The following is an 18795-nucleotide window of genomic DNA, read 5'->3' as shown; positions in this document are numbered from 1 at the left end:
AAGTGATCCTACGGGCCCTTGGGGATCTCGACCAGAATCCCCAAGGCTGAGGGAAGATATGATAGAGGCAGTGACTCTCCCTGCTGGGGTGGAACATGTCACCTGTCCTTCACCAGAAGATGAAGAAGATCGCAGCGGGGCCCAGAGAAGCTTTGTGTGGAGCATACAGTCATAAAGGACGACTCCTGGAATCCCTCTGTATTTCCCCAGCTCCTGGGGCGGGGGAGCTCAGATGCACAGAAATGCCGCTTTGGGTATGACAAAGCCCCAGGGATGGTGACGAACATGTGAAAGTATGTTTCTCCTACACTGCCTCACCCGGAGCATCAGCTGGAAGTTCCATGGGAGGCATCTTTCTACAATAATAATCAGAAATTCAGTTCCTTAAGAATAATCACATATACAAGAAAACACTCCTCCGTTTTATGGAGACTGGCTTTTTAGTTCCCACTAGATTTATGTGTGGATCATTAGCACAGGGTCATGTCCTCTGCCCCCCCCCCCCGGCCCTGCCACTTTGGCAGCTGATGCTGGTGAATTTCACAAGTGGTGCTCTGCAAGGCAGGAAGGAAAAGTAAAGGATGACAACCAAGGAGGTCCATGGTGTTACCCGGTATAAGGAGTCATTTGCCTGTTTTGAGATGAGAAAAATGGCAGCTCTGAGAGGAAAATCAACTCATCTTGCAGCCAACCAGCGCCCAGGCTCATGGCTTTCTGCACACCGCACAGCCTTCGCTGGGATGCCTGCCGTGGGTTGTATAAGGCCAAGCTTCCCGGTGGCTCTCCAGCCATGCAGGATTTATGCCCAGGGTCATAAAGCCATCTATTGTGGAAGAGCCAGCCCTGCTCCCACAGCTTCCCCAATCAAATTTGTGATTCTGCTAATTAAGTTAAACAATTTGCACATTTCTAATCTCCCTGTGGGTGTGAGTGTTAGCGATTTCTAGCCAGTTGGGAAGACGGGAACTGATTCTTCAGGCCAAGGAGAAAGCTCTCACAGTGACACCGATCACAGACAGAGCCATTCAGTCCCCAGAACGTAAATTGCATCCAGACGTTAGTTCTCTCTGCCTTCTCTCTCTGATTCTCCACTGACTCCACTCCTGTCGCTGGTGGCAAACACAGCTGGTGGAGTATTTTCGCTGTGATGATGTCAGCCTGTTTCTGATAGGCTTCTCGGTAAAGTGACAAATCATGGGCTGTGTTGGGGGCTCGCACTCTGTTTCTACGACAGCCCTCTCGCTCTTCTTTGCGGGAGCCCTTCCCAGCATGCAGCTCAACCACACAGGGCCGCCCTGACAGACCTGCGAACAGGCTGTGACAAATGTTCTACCTTCTAATTTGCACCTTGGCTGTCAGCAAAGAGACTAGTGGTCTGGCTACGGGAAGGAAATGAGACTTGGCCTGGAAGCCAATTTCTCTATCATTTAAGCATTCATTCTGCAAAGTATCAAGCCGGAAAAGCACAGAGGGATGTTTGCTTTTTTCTCTACGACCTGCCAGGTCCATTTGAAACCTGAAGAGGCCTATGAGCGCCGGTCCGAGAGGCTGCCAGGGCTGTGAGATGCAGCCCACAGCCAGAGCTGCTCTCTAGTCCCAAGTTGAAAGAGATGCTGGTCAGGAACCAGTAACGTTTCAAAAATCACACCTCTTTCCATTCCGGCCTCTGTGTGCACTAAAGCTTTAAGGGTGGAAAACAAGTACCGTGAAAAACACATTTACTTTCCATCCTTGTTTATTTTCCATGCTTCCCCTGGGGTCTGTTAAAAGACAACTTTGCTGAAGAGAACTCATTTGGTTTTCCTACTAGGACCCACCTCCATCCACGCAGGAAGGTTGGAGCGAACGGCAACTACAGATGGGTAGTGAGTCCTAAATAATGAGGCCATTTTTAAAAATCTTGACTTTTGCTCTTTTTTTCCAACCAGAACTTTGAGAAATCTTTCTTGGGCCTTGCCAAAGAATCTAAGCCTACAGTGACATCTCACCATGAAAAAAGGAAAGTATTTGGGACTGAAAGCTTTTGGCAAGGCAGGTCCCCTAATGTTATGCAAGATCCCACATCCGGTCATTCACAGGCAGTTCCGGAAAACACTCTGGAAAACTGGCCTCCTGTCCACCTTACGTGATCTTTTAAAAATATACTTAAAACAATTCAAACCATTTACTAATTTGTCTTTTGGGGTTTGTTTTATTTCCCATGAATGTCCCAACTATCAGCTAAGCCTTGATTGACCCTTTTCAACTCAAACCTGAAGGAGGCACTGTCATATAGAGAGGCTCAAAGACCCTGATGGAAACATTTCCAGGAAACCTCCCATGTGGCCTTACCTGTTTGACTCAAGGAAGCTGTGTAGGTGCTGTTTCACGTAAGTGCGCTATGGAGTAAATGCATGCAAGAGACTTACGAGACTAGAAAAGGGCGGACTGAAGGAAACCAGCTTGGGTGCATGTAACCCTTGGGGTTCCTCTTTATCACAAGCCCAGGAGAGCACCTCTCGGATTTATTAACCATGCTTTTTCTTTTCTGTGTGCTCATGCTCTGACATCTGGGGGGCCTTGCTGGCTTTGGAGGGACTGTCCCCTCAGGGTTAGTTAATTCCTAGAGATAGCAACCAGCTCTCCTATGAGAGCGCTTTCTACATGCAAACCACCCACCCCCCCAACACGCCCAGCCACCTCCCCTCCCAGGCTCTCACACTCCAGGCTGCTGCCCGCCTGTCCTGGCCGCCCCGCAGCGGGAACCAGGTGAACAGAGAGCCCACTGAATGTATTCCAACTAGCCAGTCCTAAACCTGCTTCCCGCTCCTCATCCTCTCCTCCCCATGGGAGCTCCCGTAAAGGCCCCTGCCCACCGCTCCCTCTGCCTCCTGATGGACCCTGGTGCTTCCACGCGTCGCCCGTGTGGCATGTCCCCTCTCGGAGGCTGTGAGTGTAAGAAGCTACGTGTTCAATGGCCATTATCTCCTCGCCCGTTGTCCTTGCCCTGCCTGAACAATAATAAAACCTGCATTTGAAAACACAGATGTTGGTATGAGGTGTGGTAACTCTGGGCATCTAGGGTCCTTGCCCAACCAGCAATGTCTGTCCCTGACAGGGAAAAAAGGGGCAGAACGGCCTCTAGCAGGACCTTAAACCCTGCAGGCTTTCTCAATCAGGTCCCTATCTGAACCACAGAACAAAAGCATAACTTGAGTGCTGATTTTCGGAAACTGTCCGGACGGTGGTGCCTGACTAGCCTCGCTCTGGATGCAGAGAAGTTAGCACATTACACACAGCCGACGTCTGGGGGCATTAGGGCTTAATTCTCTTGGAGAAGATTCGGAGTCTAAAGTCTAGGTATAAATGAAAACCTCTAGTTTGCCCCTCAGCACGAGCAAGCCTGCCCCCTGGAGGAAGCTCGTCTTGCCGGGAAATGATGCACGGGTATGGTGGGTGCTCCTGCCTGTGTGGCCTGGGCGAACATTACCTGTGCCCGGTGCTCCCCGACGGCAAACTGGATCACAGCGACACCCGGGCTGTGGCCGTCCTCGATCCTCTCCACAGTGCTGGAGTCGATCTTCAGGTCGTTGCTGATCTCTGCGCTCTGGATGAAGTCTTCCGTTTTCAAGTCCTCCACCTTCTTCAGCTCCCCGTTGGCCAACTGGATGATGGAGCCTTTCATGAAGTAGGGGGGCAGCGTCGGGGGCGCTGCCGCAGGGGACGCCACCGACTGCACCACGGGCAGGTGGATCTGGGCCTGCACCATGGCCGGGTAGGCGGCCTGGGTGGCCAGGGCCTCTGGGCTGAAGTTCTCGCTCTTGGGAAGGGCGGTGGTGACGAACGTGTGAGGCACTGCTGCAAACTGGGGTGACGACGTGGCTATCGCAGAGGCTGCTCCCGACCCCTCCACGTCAGCACTGCCAACCGGGATGAGCAGGGGCTGGGTGCCGGGGATGACGAGGTGTTGGGGCAGGCTGCCAGCGTAGGTGATCGCTTGCTGCTGGCTGCTCAGGTAGCCGATGACAGGCGGCTGAGTCCCTGCGTAGAAGGCTGTGGCTGGCAGTCCAACTGGGAGTGGCTCCGAAGCGCTATGTGTGGTCTGAATGACCGTGTGGGGTGACAGTGTGGCGACGGTGGCGGCCTTCACGCCTTCGGGGCCCAGAGCCTGTTGGGGCGAGAGCGCGTAGGAGCGGTGCCCGGGCTTCCCTAAATGCAGGCCGCTTTTGTCATTGAGGGTGGAGGGGGAGGCCTCGCGGTGCGCGACCTGCTGTGCTTCCAGGTCCGAAACGGGGGTGTTGCTGTTGGGCAGGACCATCACAGAGGCCCGGACCCCTGCGGAGTCTCGACTGCCATAGTCGGAGGGGCTGGGGTGGACGACCACGTGCCTGGACTCGTAGGGGTGAGGAGCTGACTTGCTGCTGGCCTTGACCAGGCCCAGGTCGGCTGAGGCGGGAGCCCCGTACCTCCGGCCCTTCTCCATCTCCCCGTTCAGGATCTCCTTGGCCTGCATGGCCTGCTGCAGCCTGCTGCTCTCGGCTTTCTTGGAGGCCTCCCGAGTGACAAAGTGGCTGCCAGAGTCGGTGTATTGCACTACGACCTGGGGGGAGGGCCCCAGGGTGATCGTGTGTGGGATCATCGTCTGGTGGGGGTGGAGGTGGACGGGGATGGCCGGAGGAGAGGCCGTGCGCCCGGCGTTCTGCGGAGAGCTGGCAATGTGGACGTACTGGTTCTGCTGGGTGGGTGGTGGGGACCCTGGCGCGATGAGCCCCGGAGTCCTGCCCAAGTGCTGCTGCTGCTGCTGCTGCTGCTGCTGCTCAGCCTTGTGTCCTGAGGCTTGGCTCAGACTGCCCATGCTGGCCAGCAGAGTGGAATAGGCCTCCAGCTGGGAGCGCTGGGATGGAGTGGTGGCCCCCCCGACAGAGGCCACTGCACTGGTGACGGGGCTGGCCGTTGGGGAGATCAGCTGCGGAGGGATAAACCCTGCGTAGGGCCCGCTGTATTGGGAGGACCCGATGAACTGGAAAGTGTGCGGCAGGTGAGCGTACTGCACGGGCGACACCGGAGTCCCTGACTGCGGGGGAGGGTACACCGTGGGCAGCGTGGTGGTCGCTGGCACAGACCTGGGCGCGCTGGGTGGGGAGTAGTCCAGCCCCGCGGACAGCGCTTTGTGTAAACCTATTCCCTGTTGTAAACCAAGCTCCACCGAAGTCCCCGCCGGGCCCTGCCTCCCGCCCCCGAGACCTCGGCCACCAGGGTTGCCCGGGAGCCATGCCACGCCCTCCGCCCGGTGGTTGTCGCTGGGCAGGGCGGTGGCCTTCTCCTCCGAAGGCCGGCTGGTGGCGGGGATCTCGCGCTTCTTGGGAGGCAGGCATTCGTTGCTCCGCTCTTGGTTGGATTTCATTTTTCGCCGTCCCCCCTCCACGGTGACTGTTTCACTGTCTGGCTGGCTCTGATTTTAGTCTGATAAATGGAAAGTCACATTTGATTTCTGTGGGGGATCCAGGCTCTTCATGAGGAATCATCTCCCCGTGGGTGCGATCCGCCAGCCGCAGCTCTGGAATCTGGGAAAAGGAAGAGGGTGGTGACAAGGGGAAGAGGTAAGGGAAGAGAAAGGAGAAGAGGGAACAGAAATCAAGATATCAGCACCGGAAGAGGACCTCCGTGGCCAGACTAGGACTAGGCTTTGGCTCCAACGTGAATTCTGAAAACCTGTTTCTAGCCCCAGCATCAGAGCAGGTGAGCTATCAGGAAGACTATTTCCACGTCGGGCAAGTCAAAACTTAAAGCAGATGCCTTTTTATGAGGCTAACAACTCCTTTAAGACACATTTCTCAGTGCATTCTCTCTTTTTTCTCTCTTTTTTTTACTAGAAGGTTGGACAGCGTGTTTCGTAAGTTTCCTTTTCAGAAATGCTGGCCCCAATCCTCACCTCTTCTATACCTTGCGGGCAAATCAAGCGAGGCCCACAGGGAGGGTGACAGCAGGGAAGGTCACTCCTGCCCTGCCCTCAGAGCCAGGCCCGAGGGGGAGCAGGTTAGGAGTGACAAGCCTGAGTTGACTGCACATTATCTCTGAACCCCGTCCAGCAGAGCCACTACTCAAGAGATTCCACCTGACCCTGGGTGCATCCTGACTCTCAGACAATTCTCTCTTCCCTATCACACACACGCATACAACATACACATGCCAGCTAGGCAGAGGCAGCCAGAAACAATGCCGTTCTCTACAAGTTTCCAAAGAATTCCCAGTACAGCCACTCATATGGTAACAGAAAACCCGAAGAAATCTGTTGATATGGTTAAGAAATGAATATAGTTACAGTAGTTTAAAAAATGTGGTAATAAGGGCCCTGGCCAGGTGGCTCAGTTGCTTGGAGCATTGTCCTGTGCACCAAAAGGTTGACGGTTCAAAACCCCGGTCAGGGCACATATCTGGGCTGTGGGTTTGTCCCCGGTTGGGGTGCGCAGGGGAGGCAACCCATTGATGTTTCTCTCTCACACAGGCGTTTCTCTGTTTCTCCCTTCCTCTCACTCTAAAACCAACAAACATATTCTTGGGTGAGTATTAAAAAAAATGTGCGGATGTACTGATGGTTTCCTTAATAACAGTGACACACTTGCTTCATGCTTCATCCCTGACCCCTTCCAAGTGGCCTTTGAATTTCCTCTTTGCCTCCGCTCCCTTTCTCCATGGAAAGAGCCAGACTACCGTTAACTCGTGGACACATATCTCAGTCTCTCAGGAACCACCGGATTCCGAGTCACCATGACTGTGGGGCAAACGGATGTCCACCTGGCAAGGGGCTGACCATCGGCGTGACCTAGAGAAACCAGGTTAACAAGTGGCAGACATGAGCGCCCCGTACAAGTAGGCAGGCACAATGTCACGTGAGGGATCCTCGGAAGCCGAGTAGGAAGCCCCCACAGCCAGCGGCCCTCCTACCCAGACCCTCTTTTCTGTGATCTGATTTTAAAACAAACACAATAAGGCAGCAGCCTACAGCATCGGATCCTTGTGTATCCTCTTTTGTTTGGTTGTTTTTCTTTAAGATTTTATTTACTTATTTTCAGGAAGAAGGCAAGGGAGGAGAAAGAGGGAGAGAATCATTCATGTAAGAGAGAAACATCAATTGGTTGCTCCTTGCACACCCCCAAATGGGGACCTATGCCTATGAACGGAGGGGTTGCTGGTTGGAACCCAGGCCTATGCCCTGACCTGGAATCAAACCAGAGACCCTCCCATTCACTGCCTAGCACTCAATCCACTGAACCATGTCAGCCAGGGCTGATCCTTGTATATCTTAAGCAACGGCCATATCCCTATTATAACAGCCACTTTTCTCCCTCTGTTGCCCCGCGGCTCCCCTCAACACCAGCTTATCCCACTTCTCTCTTATACAGATTACACTCACCACCCTAACCTGTATTTTACTTTTTGCCAGTCATTTAGTGGTCCTTGTTGGTTTTGCTCTAAAACTACTAACGAACATCATGATGAATGTACAAAGACACATGACAAAGTTCCCCAGGCACAATGACTTAATCAGGTATATATTGAAGGCGGAGGTTTAGAAATTTTGGTCTCAAAATCAAGGACATCTCAATTATAATAGGGTTCCTCACACGATGAGAGGCACTTTGAAGACTGAGACAGAAACAAAAAATAAAAGGACCTAAAATATTAATGCTTAAGAAATATCTGTGTCAAAAGAACAATGTCAATTATTTACCCTCCTGACCTACAGCTTTTAAAAGTCCTAGGTAACGGTATTCTACATAGTTTTCTCTTATAAAAAGTGCACCACATAATTTACACCCAGTGCTCGCAAGTCAATTAAAATGACAGTGTGATTTTCAAAAAGACGACAGAATAAAATTAAACTATAAAGCATCAAAAACAGTTGCCCTTTTTGACTGCCTAAAAAGTACTGATAATGATCTTTCATCCACAGACTTCAAGAGTCGTTGTTAAGAAAGAGAACTGTATGAACTCCCACGTTCCCATACCAACTAGCAAAAAGTTAACATAGGATATCTACTCAAAGCCAACCATTTCATGCTCCCCCTGCTGGCTCCACGGCAGCACTGATCCAATAAAACCCCATAGGATTTCATTAAGGGTGTTCGCGCAAGAGTGGTGTGTCAGAATCTGGAATGAGAATATTTGCATATAGTAGGCCCAGCCAGTACGGGAATAGGTTAATTAGCCCAAGGCAGCTTCAGGGAAGAAAAAGCAGCAGCAGAAAAGTCTTTTCAAAGCCAAACAAAATGTCAAACACATTCAGAAAGAGGTCTATTAGCAATGCAAATGTAAAACTGCCCATACAACTGAATGCACAATATCCAAACCTAGAAAACTCCTTTGAAGATACTTTTTAAAGAACCCGGTTTGAAAAAGGCTGACTTGGTTCTCAGTAGTATCCTGGCTTATAGACATTGTTTATTTAGAGACACTGGCTTCGTTGGCTCTAAAGATGCTCTGTATAGACTCTATGGCTGGTCTTCTTCTAATGGACCACAAAGACTTGACCTTGACAAACAAATTCGTATGTATTCTTTTTAAAAGTTATCCATTGATAAACATCTCTTCCAGATAATATTAATGATAAATCAAGAATACAAAGATTAACACAGAACTGGAGCAAAAAGAACCAGGCTGATAAAAATTTCAACCCATCCTTCTCCCACATTTAGAAGAACCATGTCTCCTATTATTAGTGCACCCTGCGAGGAGATGAGGCTCTAATTCTGGGACAGGTGCAAGCCCTTTTCTGTGCTCCATTCTCTCTCTGTATTGTCTGTATCTCCTGTTAGGAGGAAACACACTGTAAGGGTAGGGATTGTGTCTTGCTGTCTTTTCAGTACACCACCAGAGGGCGCCACAGTATGCCAGCATATCCCTGGTACACTGGATAAATTACTCATGGGATTGAAAAGAAGAGGTAAATGATGGAGGTGGCAAAGTATAGCAGGGAAAAGGAAGGGAGAGATAAAGGGACAAGGAGAAAGAGAAGAAAAGTGGAGTGGGATTTCTGCTTTTAGGGTCTCTTTCCAGCTGCAGACAAATGGCCTGTGTCCCCGATTGCCTTCTCAGAGCTGAAACACACCAGTCACCTCTGGATGTTCCTGCCACGAAAGAAAGATTTCTTCGAAACATGAAGCCACACAAGAGCACATGAATGTGAAGTTACAAAAGAACCACAAGTGCAGGTCATACTGTTTAAACATTACTATTAGAAAAGCAAAAGTGGAGGGGGAGTTAATAGGTGAATTGAGACGGATTTATTTAGGGCTTAGTACATACAGTTTGCCCGATAATCACTGTTCTGAATACATTCATCTTCAGCATCTTTATGTCTACATTTATATCCATCTCTCTCTATTCTACTATTTAGCTCAGCAGCTTAAGGCCTTGCATTCTAAGTTTTGTCGTCAGGCCAGCAACACCACATCCCCCAGCGGCTGTAGAAATGCTGAACACCTCAGGCCTCACCCAGGCCTCCGGAGGCAGAATCTGTATTTTAACAAGATCCCCAGATAACTCACAGGCACAGCAAGGTTTCAGAAACTCGAGTATAAGATTAAGTTTTCTACACATAAGCTCCTAAGCCTAGTAAACATTTCTAGCCTCTTTCCCACGGAAACCAGGCTAGGCGCTGCGTGGAAAGAGAATGGATGGGGACTTGGGGACAAGCAGCTATCACGGAGGCATGGGCTGGCTGCTTCCTTAGGTGTCCCTTGGACCAATGCAGTTCTAACAACAGATGCTCCTTTTCTCCTGGTTCTTTCTAACTTCAAGTATAGACAAAACCACTTTAACAAGGCTATTATCATACATTTTATATGGGACTCAATCCTCTCCAGAAAGGAAAACAAACTTTTTAACAAAGGAAGCCACACACATCTTTGCTCTTATACAAAAATGGATGCCCCATTACCCCGGGTTTAGATTGTTTCAGAAGTGATCAGAAAACAAGATGCTTCTGTGCTGAGAGATGTGGGAAGGCATCTGCACTGAGTCCAAGTCCTGTAAATAGCAACCAACTGTTCTGAATGGAAGATACTCCTAGCAGTGGATACACACAGTCCTAAAACCTGCATTCCAAGGTTGTGGTGATAGACTGGGCTGCTCTGTCCAGCACATCCAACCCTGCGAGTTTCTCAGTGTGAGTGAAACCTGTGACCATCTGGCATCCATGTCTGTGGACAACAGAGGCATGGTTACAGTTTTAAAGAGGAAGGAACACAGACTGATGAACTTGTGTCAGTCCTGGAAAAGCCATCTGATGGTTTAGCAGACAGAGCACCTGAACCTGGCGGGAAAGATCACGAGGACGTGATGAGGATTCTCTAAGTCCTGACATGCCAATCTCCTTTCCGTTTTATTATTTTACTAAACGGGAAGATCCGCATGGTGTGCTGGCAGAAGGCACCTCACTTATGTTAAATATTAAAAATTGGCCCAACGCTGACATCTTCGGGATTTCTGGGACAGAGAAAGGTGGGGTGGATGATAGCATAAGTAGATACCCTCACGGCTGACTGAACAGGCATGTCCCAAAGGCAATGGATCGCATGTTCATTCATTTATTCTGTGGGCCTGAATTGTCACAACGGGCCTGTACAGGGGGCCTGAATTGTCACAATGGAGCAAATGGTATGCCAGAACTCTATTTTTAGGTCTATTCTGTTCGACATTTTATTAGCGTTCTGGCTCTCATATTCAGAGGTAATGGAAGGCTGAAAGGGATGCTTAATATATTATTGCAATTAATATTCAAATATGTCGTCAGAACCTGGAAGTGATGGCACAAAACCAAGAAATTTAAGATTAATGAGAATAAATGTGAACACCTGCCCTTGGTTTCCATAGCTCAATTAGCTTAGTCGTAGAGATGGAGAGAACGGTTGGCTTAAGAATGGTTCAGATGGAAGAGCCGAGGAATTTTCTGTTGGACTATACATTCACGATGAACCAACAGTTTGGTATGGTGCCTAAAAATGCTGGAGTAATCATAACCTTCTCTTAAACAAAAAAGGCTCGGTGTTCAGAATAAGGGAATAAATGCAGCAACAGTGTATGGCATCGGTAAAGTCACAGCTAGCGTACGGAGGCGAGGGGACCCGGCAGAAAGGGCGTGTCCCGGGCGGAGCGCTCAGGGCGTGAGAGGCCTGAACGCCAGACAGACAAGTGCCAGAGGAGGCCTCCGAGGGTGTGCGTGCCCTGAGGAAGCACAGAGAAAGCTGAGGCATAATTGCAATACTCAGATCTATAAAGAGCTGTCCGTGGAAGGCAGGAAAACAGAACTGAGCTCCCAATGACATGGATATACGCAGTAGAAATTAGCACATAATGAGAACCGTTAAAAATGGGCTGGATGACCCATTGAGGTAGGGGTCCGTGCGCCATCCCAGGTGCTGAGGTAGCACTGGGAACTTCGAGCTGATGGTCCAAGAAAACAGGCCGGGGCGCTGGCACTGGCCCTGGCCAGGTGTCCATGCTACTTACATTTATATTTTTTCCTGTCACAATTATTTTGAGACAGTGATGCCACCCTGTGTCAAGGAGGCGTGCGTCTAATCCTCGCATACTTTGCAATGTCCTTTTTAACTGTGTCTTTGGTGAGAGCTGATTATTTTTCCTTCCTGCTGTGCCCAGCATGGAGTTTCAGGGGGCAGGCCTCTGGGTCCAACATGGGGTGGTTTCTGATGGGGATGGAGGGCCCCGTCCCGGTCCCTTCCAGCCGGAAACGGTCTGTGCGGTGAGCCGAGGCCTGGCACAACTTTGCGGAACAAGCTGTCTGACGGGGCCCGGCACCCTCGGGGTTCCCGTGTCTACTCTGCAGACCTGTCACCCGGGCTCTCGCTCTTCACAGAGGGTGGTAAGTGAGAAGGGAAAAGAAACAACAGCTTGTAATCCCTGCTAGAAAAAAACTCCACATGAGTGCCTAAGGACATAAATGAAAGATAAATATAAACCTTAATTTGTATCAGTCAGACAGGGGAATGGAGTTGAATGGTGGACCCTTAGAAGAGAGTCCACTTGAAACCTGGGAATGTGACTTTATCTGGAAAAGGGGTACAGAAATAAGGATGTTGAGATGAGGTCATCCTGAATTACCCAGGTGGGCTTTAAATCCGACAGGCGTCCTTATAAGAGAAAGGCAGAGAAAGATCTGAGGCACACAGTCAGGAACAGCCTGTGAAGACAGAGGCAGAGAGAATGGAGCCAGGTAGCCCTAAGCCAAGAGCACCTGGTGCCACCAGAAGCTGGAAGAGTCGAGGACGGATTCTCCCCTGGAGTCTCTGGAGGGAGCACGGCCCTGCCGACACCCTGATTCCAGACTTCTGGCCATCAGAGGAGGATAAGTTTCTGCATTTTCCATTGAGAAAAAATTGACATGTGACATTGTATAAGTTTGGGGGGGTACAATGTGGTGGTTTGATACATTTATATATCGCATTATGACAACTACAGTAGCGTGAGCTAACACTTTGATCACATCACAGAATTATAATTTCTTTTTTTGTGTCGGGAACAGTTAAAACTAATCTCTTAGCAACTCTGAAGTCCATAGTACTGTGTGTTGTAGTCACTGTGTTGTACATTAGATCTCCAGAATTTACTTATCTACTAGCTGCAAGTCCATACTTTCAAGTAACATGTTCCAACTCCACTGCCCCTGGCCCCTGGTAACCACCATTCTACAGTCTGTTTTTACAAGTTCAGTCGTTTTAGATTCCTTGTGTAAGTGCTATCATACATTATATGTCCGTCTCTGTCTGATTTATCTCACTTAGCATCGTGCCTGAGTTTCTATCGTTTTAAGCTACCAAATTTGTGGTAATTTGTTACAGCAATCCTAGGAAACAAATACAAATAGCTTCCATATATTGATCATCTACTCTGTGCCAGAAACTCCATTTAAACAACTCATTTGTTCCTCGTAACACACTCATGAGGTTTATATTTTTACCTCCACTTTTCAGATGGGGACACGGAGCTTGGCCCATGCCTCAGCGGCCGAGGGAGGGCTCGACAGGAACCCGCTTCCTTGTTCTGCCCACCCACCGCGCAGAGCAGCCTGAGGTACTGGGGTGCACTGTGGTGCTGGCAGCCAAAGAGCAGATCCCTTCCTTTTTCATGTGTAGAAGGGACAGGATGCTAGGCGTCAGAGGGGCTGAAGACATCCAGGGAACCCCCGCACCACGCCTGGCACCTGTCCTCGACTGAGGTTGCGGGTGTTCAGTGTTTCAGGCGGGGCTGGCTCAGGGAGAAAGGTCAGAACCTCCTCACCTTACTGGCAAGTGAGCTGGGACCCCCCGGTACTGCCCAGCACCAAGCTCAATGCCGCACACCCGATTGTGATCCAGGTCACGGTGAAGCTGAGGCCTCAGAGAGATCCCCCTGCGTGTGTCAGACACGGAAACCTGTGGACGTCAGCACGCCGTCTAAGCAAACTCCCTCTGCCTCTAGCATCACAAAAAGCAAGTTCAAATGGGCCCCGAAGTGTAGGACCCCCTGTGAGCGGCAGCGAGGCCCAGCCCACGGGGCTTGCCTTTGCGGCAGGGCCTTGCCGGGGAGGCAGGCAGCGGCCACTGCCACGGACCGCTGGGATTTTAGTGGGGAGGGGAAAGGCAGGAGGAAACAGGCCCCGCTCTTTACATGATTAGCACCCCAAGTAATACTTTTCTCAGCCCTGTTCATCTACAGATTTTTTTTGCAATGAATAACTACTAAACTAAATACAACAGTTAAAAAGTTAAAATCCACCTAAAAGAACACAGTGCCGTTGGGGTGCTCCCTAACTTGATGTGGCTCTGAGTCGAGAGCAACAAACTGAGTCGGAGTCACGAAGAAGATTAGAAGGCCCTGCGGGAGGGGCCGGCGGGGATTCCTCAAGACACACAGCTGTGCTGGCGTCCGGCTACGGGACCTCTCGGTCCACTCGGCGTGGGTGAAACTCCTGCCTCCCTCATCCCTAAATGGGCTCCGTTGTTGGCTACCACTGTCCGCCTAGTGGAGGCGGCCTTCATCAAGCCTTGGGCGACGCTCTTCTTAGCCTCTCGGCTTCTGCCATTACCATTCTGAGCCAATGTGATGGCAGCGACACTGGGGGTGTTTTGAGTGGGTCTCGCCACACGTGAAAACACAGGGATATCTGCCCTGTGGGCAGGGTTTACTGCATGGGGACATGGCAGGTGTCTGTGTGCACAGGACAGGCGTGCGTGCCAGGCCATGAGAGGAGGAAGAGGAAGAGGGCCGGGGCCGGGCCGGGCCAGGATGCTGGCCGCCGCCGCGCCGGGGAGTGTCGCCGCAGCATCTGGGTAGCCAGTGTCCTCTGGCAGCCTGCCCGAGCTGGAATTCCTGGAAAGGCTCACGACGGAAAAATAATTCTGGAGGGATAACCATCTGAATTGAAACTGGTCCCAAATGAATTGTCCAAGAGAGGGTTGAGTTTGAGTTTTTCAGAAAAGCTGGAAATGCCTTTCTGTCAAGACCTTCCCTGGGTCAATACAAGAGCAAATATCTTTCTGCTTTAAAGCGTCAGGCGAGCCAGATTAGCTACCCTGGGACACCCAGACCTTGTGTATCCTCCACTTCGCTGAAGGCTGGGAACTTCCCTGCACCCGGGCTTAGCGGCCCTCGCCCCGTTCCAGGGAGAACTGTTCTAAGGGCAGACGTAGTTGGCCCCTTACTGGTCTCCTCCCGCAGACTATTACGATAAGGGGCTAAGGACTGGCCACAGTGACAGTTAGAATTGGGGTTGGGAGGATGAGAATCTGTCACTTTTTACTCTCAATTTAGTGTTCTTAGCACTCTAGTGACCTACATCTCAATACAGAATTCAGTAAGGATTCACATCCATTGGCATATTTGAAATATCAAGATAAAATATTAATATTATTATCATTAATCCTGATAGGAAGGTAACATTATTCCTACAACTAATAAGAAGGAAGACGCAGAGAACAGTATAAAAAGTAGGCTATGAAGTAGGTAAAGTACAGCTTGAAATCCTGGCTTCATCCTAAACGCATGTGTAATTTTTTAATGTAATTTTTATTTTACTCAAAATTAAACATTTACTCCGTTTAGGGAGTTAAGCGTTTCAACAGTGTGTAATCTTGTAATTAATATCTCTGCCTATAAAATGGGAGGAATTAATAGGAACAATGTACACACAATAAATGGTAGCTCTCACACCTACAATTCAACAAATGCTTCCTGGCGAATTCCCCGTTCCCACACACATTTATCTCTTGTTAATCTCCCCGGCTCCATGATCAAATCAATATAATACCTCCAAACTATAGATCCTTTCCAGCATCTTTTCCCCTCATATCTGTGATTTACACAAGAAAGAAAGTTATGAATATTTGAGAATTTATTTTCTTCCTTCAGCCAATAGATGGGTTTATATTTATAATAGTTCCCAGTGCACAGGCCTCCACTCACACCAAAAAGCATGAAAGCAACTCGACATATACAAAGAGAATGAACAGAAAGGTCAGCTGTAAACTCAAGCTTGGCACTTCTTGTTAAGGGTTAAGTGTAATGGCTCCTTGTTCCAGTCTGCCTGCTCTTCCACAATACTTTGTGGATGAGTAATTCCCAAAAGGCATGGTGGGGAAATGTAGAATCTTCTCTCCACATCCCACAGGGAAGACCGCCAGCTGTCTCCTCACACACACTCTCCTATGCTTTGCTACACACCACAAAGCAAAGGGCCGGCGGCAGCTAGGGGTTTAGTCACATTCGATGGCCACCAGGGGGCTGGACCTCCAAGAGATTAGATGGCCCGTGCTGATGAGCAGAGAACGTGAAAACTCTCCACTGAGTTAGAAAAGTGCCTTTCCGGAACCGAGGCCTTCTGAGAGGGCGCCAGCCTTCACTGTCCTCGTGTGGCTGGCTGAAAGGAAAACGGAGGCCCATGGATAACCTCTAAACCAACAAGTCATTCCTTCTGGGGTGGTCTTCCAGTCCCTTCTTAATCCTTCTTTTTAATCCTCTTGACCACAAAGGCCCTGAGACCTCCTGAGACCCAGCCTCCCCCAAGCAAAGCAGATATGACAGAAGTCACTAAGCCTTTCTTTGTGCAGGCTACAGTGATGGTTTACATACGAGTAACAACGGGTGCACGATCGTCCTATTGCAAAGACAAGGATACTAAGGCTCAGGGTGCAGGTGACTTGCCTAAGATTACATGGCTAATAAGTGGCAGAAGTAAAAGGAAAATCTTGGTTCACCTGATGAAACACCTTGGGTTCCAGTTCTTAGATTATGCAGTGAACCTGCCCGTATGTAGTGAAGAATTAACCTTAACCAAGAGAAGGTCTAGCCTTTGCCCTGAGCTACTGGGAAGTGATGTCTAGGCCTCTGGAATGTCCCGTCCGATGTATCTGTTGCCTGGGGGCTTTGGCCACCAGACAGTCTAATAACATGACTTACGATGGGGGCTTCGGGCCACTGGTATCAGTTCCAACCTCTGGAGGAAATAATGGCTGAAGACATTGCCAGACCCTCGAGAAGGGCTGGCGACAAAAGATCAGCCGTGCGGGTGGTATGTGATTGAGCTCCAATAAAAACGCTAGATCCCAAGGTGCAGGTGAGCGTCCCCGGCTGGCAGTGCTCCCTGCTACTGCCACGCGCTGTGACTCCCTGGGCGAGCACTCCCTGGGGCTCCGCCCTCCAGGCCTCTGCCCTATATGCCTCATTCCTTGGCTAATTTTATTCTGTATATTTTCTCTGTAGTAAACTGTAATCACGAGCCTAAGCGGTTTCAGTGAGTTCTGTGAGTCCTTCTAGTGAATAATCCAACCTGAGGGTAGTTTGGGGAACCCTCTAAACATGTAATTGGTGTCAGAAACTGAAGGTGATCTTGTAGGAACTGTTCTCTCTAACTTTCTAGTTGACTCATAAACTCCTTAGAGCTTGTGCTAATTATATTCTTACATGGATAAAGTAATAAATATAATAAATAAATAAAATTCATTAGAGTTCATAAGAATGTATCATGAAACAAGGATTATATCAATCCAAATCTTTACACACCTAAACAGTGGCCAATGGACAGACAGAGAGACAGACGAGTGGTGTTATTTGATCTGGGCCAGGCCCTATAACAACGGCCTGCCCATGACAATTACCCAACAGCACACACATGTAGGAAGCATTAGTGGTTCCATTTTCTGGGTACGCTGTTCAAAGTGTTGGATCAATGAGAGAAGTCCATCAACAAACGTGCCGGTGTCTCAATATTTTCAGTCCACTGAGTGGGACTGACTGACTAGAAACCTCCCATGCATACTGGTCCTGACCATCCCAACAGACCAAATGGAGGCTGAGGCCCCATCTCCTGGTTCTGCAGATCAGGCAGGAAGTACTTCCTTCAGAGCACAGAGAAAAAGCTGTGCATGGGCCTGGGACAGAACTGGCTTCCCTGCGTTCTAGGTTATGCCGAACAAGGAGTAGCTCGGTGGCAGCCACTCTGGGCTGAGAAAAAAAGCAAGCTCGAAGCACTGGCCTCAGGGCCTTACTCTTCTCACTTGCCAACCGAGAAGTCGATCCTCTCTGTGCATCAGAAGAATCCAGGGAGCTTTTAAACACCATACCAATATCCAGACTCCCAGAGACTGACTGTATCAGAATTCCAGAAGATGGGGGTCAGCAGAGGCATTTAAAGATACACCAGGGGATTCGAACTTGCAGCCAGCGGTGGGCACCCCTGGTATAATGGTTTTTAAGTTCCCTGTTAACGCCGTCACTCCCTGGCAGCATGTCTCAGCAATGTTTAGCTACAGCCTCCAATCCTTTGCTCCAGCCCTGACAACAGAGAAATGGTGCTCTCACCTCCTTTAACTGCACTTTAAAAATAAACTACATGTCCACAATGAGATACCACTACACACGCATAGGATGGCCATTACTTTAAAAAAAAATTTAAAAAAAAAGAGGAAAATAACAAGTATTGGTGAGGATGTAGAGAAACTGGAACCCTTGTACACTGCCGGTGGGAACGTAAAATGCTGCGGCTGCTGCGGAAAACTGTTTGGCAGCTCTGCAAGAAGTTAGATGTAGAATTAACACATGATCAGCAGTTCCATCTCTAGGTATACACCCAAAGGAACTGAAAGTGGGACTCAAACAGATACTGTACGCCAATGTTCACGGCACTATTATTCACAATAGCCAAAAGGTGGGAACAATCCAAATGTGCCTCCATAGAGGAATGAATAAACAACATGTGGTGTATCAATACAATGGACTATGACCCAGTCTTAAAAGGGAATGTAGTTCTGATACAGTCTACCAGTCTGCTCAGTGAAAGAAGTGAGAAGCAGAAGGACAAACAGTGTATGACTCCACTATCAGGAGGTACTCAGAGTAGGCACATGCACAGGCAGAAGGTAGAACAGAGGCTACCAGGGGCAGCGGAGGGGACAACGGGAAGTTATCGTTCCGTGTGTATACAGAACTGCAGTTTGGAAATGTTGAAAAAGTTCTGGAGATGGATGGGGTGATGACGGCACAATGATGTGAATATACTGAATGCCACTGAAATGTACACTTAAAAATGGTTAAAATGGTACATTTTATGTTATGGATATTTTATCACAATACAAAATAATTTTTAAAAATTGTAAGTCATGATTTAAAACGTTTGCACAGCGATTGCAATTTTGTCAATAAACTTCACAGAGCCTCTGCACACCTCCTTTCACTTGGGGCTACATCAATCGCAAAATACCTGCTGGAGTTAGCCTGCCTTCCTTGGCTGGACTTCGGGACCTCTTTGAGCCCTTCACAGGG

General features: G+C 49.2%; 1 protein-coding gene across 5 annotated transcripts in view; it reads right to left on the bottom strand.

The window, feature by feature from the left end:
- Positions 1–18795, bottom strand: part of ATXN1 (ataxin 1) — a 386576-nt gene that overhangs the window by 18612 nt on the left and 349169 nt on the right. For all 5 annotated transcript variants that reach the window (XM_054591866.1, XM_054591863.1, XM_054591864.1 and 2 more), the window contains one exon: positions 3470–5543. In XM_054591866.1, the coding sequence (XP_054447841.1) occupies positions 3470–5383 (1914 nt within the window). In that variant the 5' untranslated portion in view covers positions 5384–5543. The remainder of the gene's footprint in view (positions 1–3469; positions 5544–18795) is intronic.

The sequence above is a fragment of the Pteronotus mesoamericanus genome, unplaced genomic scaffold (genome assembly GCF_021234165.1).
Source record: "Pteronotus mesoamericanus isolate MK-2021 breed Mesoamerican mustached bat unplaced genomic scaffold, CSHL_Meso_final scaffold_31, whole genome shotgun sequence".
Classification (NCBI taxonomy): Eukaryota; Metazoa; Chordata; class Mammalia; order Chiroptera; family Mormoopidae; genus Pteronotus; species Pteronotus mesoamericanus.
The sequence above is the reverse complement of the archived record's forward strand: the minus strand, read 5'-3'. Positions and strand labels throughout refer to the sequence as shown.